At 42.7% G+C, this 12,761-nt stretch overlaps 1 protein-coding gene across 1 annotated transcript in view; it reads right to left on the reverse strand.

Annotated features, from left to right (window-relative positions):
* Nucleotides 1-503: 503 nt before the first annotated feature.
* The window catches only part of trappc14 (trafficking protein particle complex subunit 14), a gene marked incomplete at its 5' end in the record, with an annotated part of 36,228 nt that continues 23,970 nt past the window's right edge, over nucleotides 504-12,761 (reverse strand). The window contains 3 exons of the mRNA XM_080792280.1: nucleotides 504-3,776; nucleotides 4,758-4,945; nucleotides 7,138-7,277. Of these exons, the coding sequence (XP_080648406.1) occupies nucleotides 3,608-3,776; nucleotides 4,758-4,945; nucleotides 7,138-7,277 (497 nt within the window). The 3' untranslated portion in view covers nucleotides 504-3,607. The remainder of the gene's footprint in view (nucleotides 3,777-4,757; nucleotides 4,946-7,137; nucleotides 7,278-12,761) is intronic.

The raw sequence follows: 12,761 nt of genomic DNA on the forward strand, positions 1-12,761 counted from the left end.
ACAATATTTAGCTCACTCTTACATCAAGGATGTTTTTCCAAGTTTGTATGTGTATTACAAAGAGCAGTTATTCTTTTTTCATTTTGCATCTTTGCAAGGTTGTACCTTTGTAGGCCTACCTGTCTCTAATGTATAAGCAAAGTTGTAGCAGCGGTTAAGACACAGGCTTCGCAAACAGAAGGTTCTAGGTTCAAGCCCAGCAAGGGGCTTTTTACAACTGTTATCTTAGTCTTACCCAATATTTCACTCCTAATGAAGAGTGTGATTTGTTGTTTCAGTTTTTATATAGACTAATTTTTGAGAAATTCAAAAATAAAAAAAACGATGGGCTATAACCCATGTTTATTTTATTTTTTTCAAATCCTCAAAAATGATGAAAAACGGCGTGCTATAGTATGCCGTACGATATGGGCTATAGCTCATGGTCTAAAATGATAAAAAACGAGGATAAAAAAAAATAATCAAAAATTCAAAAAACGATGGGTTTATTTTCTGATGTGAAATACTTCGTATCGTTTATTCGTCATGCTCCAGTTCTGTAAAGGCCTTAACCATTGCTCAAAAGTAAACACAAACTGAAGAAAAACTAAATAAGAAAAACTACCGGTAACATCCAAAATATTATCCCATGGAAGTGCAGATTAAAACACCGACATTAAAAATAAATATTTTTCTTTTTAAACCAACAATAAAATAATGATAATCCAGTGTGAGACCAATACAATACAGTACAGAGGGTTGTAATGCGCTGTAAGACAGCACACTCACATTCAAGTTCTAACAGACATATATAGTATGAAACTCCAAAAAAGTTCACAAAAAGTATGTTTTGGTAGATGAATTCTCTGTTGTAGCAATGCTTCTCAGCATAACTTTTATACAGTTGGTAAGCCTGTTTATTTATGGTTTAAACGGAGAACATAATTTGTATGGAACATGCATTTATTTGTTGGGTTGTTGAGCCCATCAAAGATTTGCTAAGTCGACTCGTCGTCATGCTTATTCATCTCTGTCGGGTTGAAACCTTGTTATGTCCAAAACGGTTACTTTTTCAGGATTCTAATAAAAAAAAGTAGTTACTTTGCGACATGTTTGTGAGCTTGTAGATGTGCTACTTTTGATGCTTTTGTGTAACACCGTAGTCTGATCAAGTAGGGCATTCATTCACGAAAAAACACAAAACGTTAAAATATGGAGATAAGGTTTCTGCCCGACAGAGACGTTATTCTGCTGTTGACTCTTGGTGGATTGGATGACAAGTAGTCTGTAAGAAACAAGAACATTTGGCTATTTTTTTTTACCAGAGACACATCATCTACCAAAAACAACATTCACAAACGTTTTCCGACAGACCGTGTGGCGGTTGTTGCTCTGTAGGCACGTCGGCGCCATGTGGTCCTCAAAGAGTGGCAACAGCAGACTCATTCTGACAGGGGGTTGTGCAAAACAAACACATACAAAACTATTGTAATCGAGGTTAGAGGAATGGTTAATGGCTCCAGTGTTGAGATGCAGGTGCAGACCCACTGTTCCACACCCTGTGCATGGCTAAAGCTAAGCTTATTTTTGCTTTGTTTTTACATGGAATAATAATAATTTAAAGCTGCTTTTGGTAACTTAAATGTAATTCTATCCAATCTGTATGTTAGAGTATGTTGCAATAAAACTTACATAACCGTATTTTGTCTCCCTGCTCTTCTATTGAGACTAAGGTCATGTCTCACCTAGGCACAGGATCCGACAGATTCTATTTATCCCCTGAGCAAGAAGGCTCAATGGTAAACATTACAGCACTTCTGGGTTCAAATCCGGGGTAGAAGATGAAAGTTACATAGTGCAGCTTTAAGTGTAGGAATGTCTAATGGTAGGCCAGAGAAGGGCTACAGTACATGTATGAAATGACAATGGTTCCGTTAATAAACAATTAAAAAAGAAAAAAAAAAGAAAAACAATTTACAAAAAAAGAAAAAAAGACAATCTAGAAGACTCACGTCGGCTATTTTCTGATATTTCTTTGAAACATTTTTTCCCCCATTAATAAACATTAACATTCTGACATGAAATCCTGCAATGTGATGCAAGTTACCTTTAAAAAAAAAGAAGGATAAAAATAAAATAAATGTGCTGAAAACGATTCTGAAACAATTTTGTACCTCATCCGTTAAAATGAGAGGCCATCTGTGTGTGTGTGTGTGTGTGTGTGCGCTCGCGCGCATGCAATTTTGTTCTTGTGCACTGGGGTCTTGTTCCACTGTGTAGGAAATGTTCTGTGTGTGTGTGTGCGTGGCTGTGTGCATACGTGTCCTCGTTCCAGTGTGTGAGAAATGTTCGCGTGCGTGTCCTCGTTCCAGTGTGTGAGAAATGTTCTGGCTCATAATAGCAAATGTACGAAAAGGACTTTCGTTCTCCATTATCTCTCTGTTTCTTTTCTTACTCTATCCTTAAAATTAAACAATTAATCTAACCTCTATCCTCCACCCCATCCTTCATTCCCAAATGTCTTCGTTAAACAGTCCCCAGACCAGAGAATACTTTCTTTTCTGTCTATTGCTACAGTGTTTGTTCAGTAACAGGGCAGTCTCCCCAGCTCTAAACATGCATTTACTGTACACAGGTCGGGATAACATTTTTATCCAATCAGGAGAGTACTAATAAACACATACTTAGCAGCTTCTATTCCAAAGTGCTCTGCCTTCCCCTGTTTCTGAAGAGCTGGAGAGACAGGGAGACCCCTGTTACTGAGCACAAACACTCTATATTACTGATCAGAATATAGAGCTATATAAAATGAATCCTTTTGTTTTAACCACAAAAAAAAAGAAACAGGAATGAAGGGATGAGAAAAGAGGGAGGATTATTCTACCTATTCCGTCGTTCAGCGGCCCTACTAGACTATGCTTCTAATGTTCCCTCTAGGCTAGCTTTTCTATGACAAAAACAGATGCTGTCCAAGTTTTACTCCCACCATGCCGTGGGATGGTTCAGTGGTTCTCAAAGTGGGGGTCGGTCCGGGGACCCCCAGGGGGAAGTGGGGGAGGAGGAGGTACTATAGCCATAATATAGTCATTTTAACAACTTATACATGTAATTTTGGAGGTCGTTGACATGAAAACGGTTTGAGAACTACTGATGCAACAACATACGTTTTTCCTTTTAAGAAAACATTTATAGAATCGGCCTCAGGTCTTACTGGCTTATGGGCCGAGATAGAAAGGGTATCAAATGGGTGGTTCGTGGCATAATGAATGAGAACCACTGGGCTAGTTTTGTCATGAGGCGAATCGGGCGATAACAGAGGGAATGTCTTTACTCCAGTGGTTCCCAAAGTGGGGTCCGGGGACCCCCAGGGCCCAGGCCCCTGAGGGTCCGTAGCCTAATGCATGTCAAACTGGGGGTCCTTGAAATTAAACGGGTTGAGAATCAACCGGTCTCTGGCATATGTTTTCAAATGGGGGTCCGAGGGCTAGTTAGTGTCAATTTGGGGGTTCCTTGACGTGAAAAAGTTTGGGAACCACTGCTTTACTCGTTCCACTGTCGACTTGCCGCGGTTAAAACGTCCCAGTCTCTCCAGGCTCCATGGTGGTGGACCGATTTTGTTTTTGTCGTTTTATCCGCTCTGGCCGTCCCGTACGGGCTGCAGCACTAACACCTTACACTCTCTCTTGGCGATCTTGTCCAGGGAGAGGACGGGCCTCTCGGGGGGAAGGTAGAGAGCCCGGCCCACCGGAGAGCCCACCGGCGGCGTGATGGCCCGCCGCTCCATCACACTGCCCGTCCTGTTGGAAATGGAATGACGCGCGCGCGCACACACACACACACACACACACACACACACACACACACACGCTATGAGCTTGTAGGTCTGCTATTTTTCAATAGTTAAAGCATAACATAATGCCAACACCAAAAGGGGTTCCCGCCCAAAATGGGTTAAGTTAAGACCTTCACAAAGTGACACATTGTAAGCTTCTAGATCTGCCATTTCATTTTTTTTATGCATGAACATTTTTTCAACATGGACACGCTTATGACGGTTATGACAAGATAATTTGCGATTACCTAAAATAATTGCAATTAGACGATTATGTAATAACTGTGAAACCCTACATAATGAGGTTTTACAGCCGACAGAGATAACGTGGTGGTTTTTTTTTTGAGTGGTGCAACCACTCCAAGGAACAGCAACAGTGGCGGAAACTCCGTGGGTTCAGAGGCGCGATTGAACCCCCTGGCATTTTGGCAAAGGCGCGACTGAACCCACTGCATTTTGGCAAAATACACGTATACAGTCACATACCTTTACGAGGGGTTACAATTCAATTCAAAGGGGTTACAAGATAGGTGTTGGGCCGCCGCGCATGCCGCATTCAAATGCTAATAAGGTGGCTTTTGTTCGAAAAAACAAAACTCGTTTTTTTTCCACCGCTGGGGGGGGGGGGGGGGGGAGGGGGCGTGGCTGCTTGAACCCCCTGCCGTTATAAGAACTTTCCGCCTCTGAACAGCAATGTCCGTGTGGTTAACCTATGTATGTGATGTTAATGAGCACCAGTATGAGTACCAGTAGGGGGCGCTGTTGTGCCATGCAGAAACAGAGAGAGAGAGACAGTGCTGCACTGTTGCCTGCTAATGAGAGAGAGAGAGAGAGAGAGAGAGAGAGAGAGAGAGAGAGAGAGAGAGAGAGAGAGAGAAAGGAGGGGGGGGGGGGGAGAGAGGGGAGTTGCACCACTCAGTTCACACAGGTGTGATATTTTCTTTACCTCATGAGATGGGACCTGGAGGGCTGCTGGTGGGAGAAGCTCTGGGAGCGTCCCAGACTTTGTCTGTCCAGCAGGTCCCGGACGGCGGGGCTGGACGGGCTGCTCTTCCTGGACAGAGACAGGCTGAGCGGCGGAGCGCTGGACACCGACGCCGTGAACTGCAGCTTCAGCTTCATGTGTTGACTCAGCTGTGTTGGAGATACGACGCCACAAACAAAGCACTGATATGACGGACATATCTGTAAGACTTTATATGAGCCCATTAAGACCGGAAAAAGCATCCGTGTCATTTTAGATTTGAGCTAAACAAGTACCGGTATTTGTTTTTAGACGTTTGTATGTAGGAAAATGAAACAAGGGGATATTTACTTGCGACCCATAAACAGTGGGTCCTGACTCCTGACCCACTGTGTAGGAGAGACAGTTAGGAAAGCTGACATGGACAGTGTAGGAGAGACAGACAGTAGGGTATCTCAGAGGGAGACAGTAGTGTAGTAGACAGACAGAAGGATATCTCAGAGGGAGACTGTAGTGTAGGAGAGACAGACAGTAGGGCAGGGGTAGGCAACCTTAGGCACCAGTGCCAACATTGGCACAAAGGAGGGTGATCACTGGCACACTGGCAAGTGTGTGAGAGAGTATTTTTGGTTTTAAATAAACTATTTAAAAAAATGAGTCAAATCCCTCACATTTGTGTGTAAATTACATCCTGCATTCCACATTCATTAAAAATGAACTCTGTTATTGCCCCGAGTATAATGATCATTATAGTAGTCTCAGAGGGAGACTGTCGTGTAGGAGAGACAGACCGTAGGCTATCTCAGAGGGAGACTGTCGTGTAGGAGAGACAGACAGTAGTCTCAGAGGGAGACTGTCGTGTAGGAGAGACAGACCGTAGGCTATCTCAGAGGGAGACTGTCGTGTAGGAGAGACAGACCGTAGGCTATCTCAGAGGGAGACTGTCGTGTAGGAGAGACAGACAGTAGTCTCAGAGGGAGACTGTCGTGTAGGAGAGACAGACAGTAGTCTCAGAGGGAGACTGTCGTGTAGGAGAGACAGACAGTAGTCTCAGAGGGAGACTGTCGTGTAGGAGAGACAGACAGTAGTCTCAGAGGGAGACTGTCGTGTAGGAGAGACAGACAGTAGTCTCAGAGGGAGACTGTCGTGTAGGAGAGACAGACAGTAGTCTCAGAGGGAGACTGTCGTGTAGGAGAGACAGACAGTAGTCTCAGAGGGAGACTGTAGTGTAGGAGAGACAGACAGTAGTCTCAGAGGGAGACTGTCGTGTAGGAGAGACAGACAGTAGTCTCAGAGGGAGACTGTCGTGTAGGAGAGACAGACAGTAGTCTCAGAGGGAGACTGGTTTACAGATAAACGGATGGCGGGTCTTGGAACAGGACCAGAGGAGGCCAGTGAGGACATGCCAAGCATCATAAAGGCTGAAACATGGACCCACATGTGATGTCAAGTTGAACATGCTCTCTGCCTCCAGTCTGCATGGCTTCCTTTGCACAGACATACAGTATCCTATACATCAGTGTTTCCTAAACGTTTCCATGTCAGGGACCCCCAAATTGACACTCATTAGCCCACGCACCACCATTTGAGAAGATACGCCAGGGACCCCCATAAGAGAAGATCTTTACGGCTCTAGGAGTGATTCTCAACCACTTTCAGTAAAATCAAAGTTAATTTAACTCAGAGAGTGTACAAATGGAACCAAATGGACCCATTAGGGTCCATTTGTACACTCTCTGAGTTACAGACCCATACGGGTCCATATGGTTCCTAAATCTCATTTAGCAGTGGGGACCCCCTGGAACTCCCTCAAGGACCCCTAGGGGTCCCTGGACCCCACTTTGGGAACCACTGCTATACTGTAAATAGGTTGGAGGTTTTGTACAGTACATACTGTACTATGCACTATTATACTATGAAACACAGGCTAATTGGGTACAGACAGTACAAACATTGTATACATACTATGTGTCTTGTTTTATGTACACACATTGTTTTTGTACTTACTGTTCTATGCAATGTGGTACAACCCCCTGTCACAAACCACGATCATGACATTTTACATCAACCAATTCCATTGTGTTTGTCGTTAAACATTATGGAACATTATGAATAGAAATATAATATTTATGTTTGGCATTAAGGCTTCATAAACAAAAGGTGCACAGTGCAGATATGACAAATGCCAGAGTAAATAAATAAATAAATAAATAATCCACCCCCTGCCAGCAGTTTTCCGATGTGACTGGGCTTTGGAAGAAGAAAAAAAAAAACAGTAGGGCATTGACTGGCAGTGACTAACTATACTAAAAGAAAAATATGATTAGTGGAAATTGCTACACACACACACACACACACACACCTCAAACAGGCCAGCCTTGAGTATCTGGAAGGCCACGGTGAAGGATAGGGTGCTGCCCTTCCGACACTGGCCCAGGTTGTTGAGGGGAGACTGGCACACCACCGCTCCTACTCCGGCCTCTTCTGCACGACCTCCGCGACCTGAAACCACAAAAATCAAACAGAATCAGGGTGAGTTTTACAGGGATTTGTTTCGACACAGCGTTTACAGGTGTACTGTAAATCAGTGAACACTCCATTCAAGTGAATGAGGTTTTGTTTTGGGCTGGACTACACTTGATTTTATTACCTTATACACATTTTCATAATATGTTGTTTTCAACTAGTTTAAATGATCATGATGACATTAAAATTAATAAATTATGGTACCAATTAATGTAAAACATGAATGATAAAGTAGGGTATGCTTCTAGGGCTTCTACTTAAGCAATATTACACAAGACGGTGTGCTTTACCGTGATTATTGGCATGACATCGTTGCTGCAGGAACGAGGCTTTAGCCGAGTTCCGTAAGCCAGTGGTTCTCAAAGTGGGGTCCGGGGACCCCCAGGGGTCGTTGAGGGAGTTCCAGGGGGTCACCAGCTGATAGTTTGGAACCAAATGGACCCTTATGGGTCCATTTGTACATTCTCAGAGTTAAATTAACATTGATTTTACAATATAAATTGGGGGTCCCAGAGATAGAAATGCCATTAAATGGGGTCCGAATCACTGCTAGAGCCGAAAAAATCTTCTCTTATGGGGGTCCCTGGCATATCTTCTCAAATGGGGGTCCGCGGACTGATTAGTGTCAATTTGGGGGTCCTTGACATGCAAAAGTTTGGGAACCACTGCCATAAGCAGCACTTACAATCCAATTTGAACTGGGGTCCCCCCATCCTGATAAGCACTTGGAATTGTAGGAGTTGAGGCATTACATTTAGTTTGACTCCGTTCCACAGTTCCTTCCACAAATATTGTGAAAGTATTTGAGCTTGTAGGACGGCTATTTTAGAAATCTTTGCTTGGTTCAAAATATCATTTGACATTGTGGCCAGTTTAACCAGTTTTTTATGTATTTTTTTAATGGTCTTAAAAAGTATTTAAATTGTCACTTGTCATTGTCACCCCCAAAATCATGTCGGGCCCGACCTGCAGGTTTAGAATCACTGTGCCTGAACAGGGACACTACGCTTCTTGTGGTTAAAGAGGATGTAAAATTGTAAACACATCTTTTATAGAGAGACTTCAGAGCGTTTCCTGTTATCTGCTTTCACTGGCTCAACAATAAACAGAGAACACACAGAACAACATTGTCAACATCTGTCCTTAAATGATCAGAGAACAGACAGTGCTGTGTTCTTTTTGTTAGTAACAAATCCTCTCAGTTTGGGTAGAAAGCTTGTATCTCCATATTTCAACTTGTTATGTTTAATATTTTCCCCCCATAAATTAATGTCCTACTTCCTCTGTCGTACAAAAGTGGAGAAAATTGTCAGTCAGTGCATCGCAATGAGACGCATGGTGAGCTTGTGCATTGCGATTTTTGAAGAAGTGTTTTGAATGAGAATTTGTAATAATTTTTAAAACAAATCTTCTCTTCTGGGGGTCCCTGGCACAAAGCATTTTCAGATGGAGGTCCGTGGCCAAATTTACATTTATTTGGAGGTCCTTGACATGAACTATTGATAGGGCATTACATTTTTCCACCCATGTATTTATTTATTATTTATTGCCTTGACTTAAATGAATGTACTGCTGCAAGCATTTTGTCTTCTCCTGGACAAGCGGATCTTCTCTATTGCCATCGGCAAATGTCGTTACATTTTATCTGCTTGCAAAGACTAACTGCTGTTCTAAAATGTTATTCCCCTCGGCGGGGCAACTTTTAAATGCTCTGTATGTTTATGTATTATTTCTTCTCTTTTATTTATTAAAATAAACGTTACTTACAGTCAGACAACTCTTAGAATGAATTTAGAATATATATTTATTGAGCATAATTGCGCAATATGAAGCATAGATTGGCTCTGTCCCTATTAATTCCCTGTAACATTAACATTTTAGTTAAGTTATAAGCCAAATAGAATTACAGGGGGAAGCGCGTCCACAGTCCACACAGCAGGAGAGAAGCCAGGAATGAGCAGGTAGGCAGAGTATATAGCCGCTCTGATCAGGTAAAGATTTCATGTGACTATAGTCACCTGATCAGGTAGGCGCACTCACGAGTTGTCTGCCTGACCTATCTTCGCAGGCTGCGCATCATTTATCTCGTTACCCCTCGCATGAGGATGTTTAAGGTAACTTTTTTCCACATTAGCTCCTTGGTCTACTTCGTTGCTGTCGGCCAGAAAACCACATATTTTTGAGTGGTGCAACCACTCCCTTACGGAGCTATGTTTGTGTGGGTGGGTGGCTGGCTGGCTGGCTGGCTGGGTGCCTGCCTGGCTGGGTATGAGCACAAAAACAGCATGGTTGTTTTTCACCACCTGTGTGCAACCTAACACACACAAACACACACGCACGTATTAACTGTGTATATGATGCTTTCGGGTGTGCCAGTACAGTACAGTACAGTACAGTAGAGGGTACAGTAGAGGGACCACCACACGGTAACTCTGTCATTTCTCAACCGTTTCGGACGTGGGGCGGCACGCCGGAACTGGCCTGGGCCCCTGGGTGAGTTCCTGTGGGTCTGGAACCCCCAAACGGAGTTGCACCACACACTTCTCACGGGTGTGATTTTTTGGGGGTAAATCAATGCCCTACTTTGCCATGCCACAGGGTAGTAATATCAGATCTACAAGCTCATACAAGCTACAAGTGTCCCATTTTGAGCTTGTAGTTTGGCAATGTATTTGAAAAGTAACACTTTTGGACATAATGAGGTTTCCACCCGACAGAGGTGACTTACTTATTTTGTTTGTTTGTTTATGTGTTATTTTTATATGCTGTTCCAAACTAATTGACCCTCTCGTGGGATTAATGAAGTTGCTTTGAAGGGCCTATTAACATTCTTCAGTAATGCCAGTTGTAAATTAAGCAATATTACACTCTGGGGTGTGCTTTACTGTGATTATTGGCACGCCAAGTGATGCAGTGAGGAACAAGGCTTTAGCCAAGTTCCGCAAGCATCACTGAAGTGTCAATAATCTACTATAGCACACCCTCGAGTGTAATATTGTTACCCTTAATAATGAATCCCTATTTTGGATATGTCATTATTGGAGATTCGATTGAAACAAAAATCAAACTAGCAGGTCTACAAATGAGCTTGTAGGTCGGCCAATTTTGCAGTGCAACATTACGTAGTTAATCGATATGTAAAACAAATAAATAATAGATATATTTTAAACTTGCTTCTCAATTATTCAATGAATTAAAATATATAAATATCAATAGAATAATCTCTAAGAAAAGAATGGATAGATCGGTCGGATACAGTACATAAATAAGATGTCAAATAACATGCATGCACAGTCGCACACACACACACACACACACACACACACACACGTGCAACCGCACACGCACAAACATCTGGTAGGTGTTCCAGGCAGCCCGTCCTCACAGCTGGGCCACCATGGGTGTCTGATGTCACCTCGCAACAATGTGTGACGCTTCTCCGAAACACGTGACGGGTGCCAGAGACCCCGCCATGCGACACAGCACAATACGCCGCCACACCCAAAGAAACATGATGTAATGCTGGATAGAGTTTCATTATGCATACATACTGTACATAAACTCTCACTCCCTCTCTGTGTGGATATCGGTTACAGAACACCACTCCCTGACCGCCTCTGCTCTTTGACTGCTTTCCTGGCATAAAACATCTTCAGATGGGGGGTGGGGGTCCGTGGACAAATACATTGGGGGTCCTTGACATGAAAATGTTTGACAAAAACTGGTTTTAACAACAATAGGAAACAAGCCCAAATAAGCAACTACTGTACATTTCAGAAACAAGCCCAAAAAACTGCAACCCGCAATAACAGTACCAATAACGTACCAAGTATTTACAAGCGAAAGTATTTACCGGTACATGAAAAGACCAAAGTCGCTTAGAATAAGCAGATGGCAACACTGCTCTCCTCCTGTCTGGATGCATATTGTTGCTGTCGAGCGGAAATCTTATCTCTGTATTTAATTTTTTATTTCTTTGTTTTGTACTTTAATGCCCTACTTAGTTTTTTTTATAAATGACTGACATCTTCTCCTTGTTTTGTACTACTCCTGTCTCCTCGCTCCTTGCAACGTGCTCAATACAATCTCCCCTCCTCATCCCTCATCCTGCAAAGCACCTGACGAAGCCTACGCGGCCAAACGTGTCGTGCAATAAAACAAGAAGCAAAGCTAACCTTGTCCTGAGCATCTCTGGAGTGTGCGGTCCCTTCCTATTACTGGGGACGTTTTTCTTTGGCCTGCATTTTATATCTTGCCTACCAGCACCTCCCCACTTGGATGTGCACGAGAAGCTATCTATATATCTATCTATATATATATATATATATATATATATATATAGTAATAATAATGCCATAGAGGGGTTCCTCTCCTTGTCATGTGTTGCATTATTGGAGAGAGTATGTTTTGCACTCCGTCCGTCCGTTACCAGCTAATCTCTGGCACCATTAGCCCAAACTTTGCACACACACACTCCCTGGATGCCAACGATGAACCTCTGACATTTTACAGAACGGCCTGTTATAGCGCCACCAGGAGGTCGACTTTTGTAAAACACATTTGTTGATATTACTCCTCCAGATTGTCCAAAAATTCAGCAAATCGTTCATGTGATCAGTCATGTGCTCAAGACGGATCTGTCTGATATTTCATAATATTCCATGATAATTGGCTAACATTGGCTTTCAAAGTTTGCAGGATTGGCCCGTTTTGAACAAAAAGCCTCAAATCATGAATGCAGCGTGCAATTTACATGAAATCTTTCACGCACTTTCCTACTAGGCCTTTTATAGCGCCACCAACAGGTGGATTTTTGCAAAACACATTTTAGTGCACTTTTTCTAGTTGTAGCTGAAACCGTCATTTATTCAAATCTATGTCCACTGAGCTTCCTTGATCATGAAGCGCTTTGTAACTTGGTTTAAATTCAAATAATATATACCTCAGATATATACCACCTTTGGAGCATGTAAACATTTCAGAAACAGAAGCATTTATAAACTGCCAATCACACTGAGCATGAATGGTCTTGTGTTTCATCATCATCTGAACCAGCCAGTCTAGCCACACAGAGGTACAAAGTAACAAAGTAGGCCCTCAGGGGAAGCCCCTGGTTGCTCGCTATAAGTAACCTAGTAGGCCCTCAGGGGAAGGCCTGTGTGGTTGGTGTAGGAACGGAGCTGGCTTTTCATTACTGCCAAGTCCAGTAGAAATTGAGACCTTGAAAAATTATCATCCGTTTGGTGGAAAGTTGTTATTTTTCAGGATTCAAATTCAAAATTATCAAAAGTAGCAGATCGCCAAGCGCGAGCTACTTTTGTGTGACACTGCAGTATCATCAAGCAAGGCATTGATTTATGAAGAAAAACAAGTTTGAGATATGCTCTCCAGTGTTGATTCTGGAGCCTTGATTATTAGGTGGATATTGTCTTGCATTACATTTGGGACAAATGTAATCTC

This window comes from Protomyctophum bolini, assembly GCF_963924005.1.
Source record: "Protomyctophum bolini genome assembly, chromosome: 20".
In the NCBI taxonomy this organism is placed as follows: Eukaryota; Metazoa; Chordata; class Actinopteri; order Myctophiformes; family Myctophidae; genus Protomyctophum; species Protomyctophum bolini.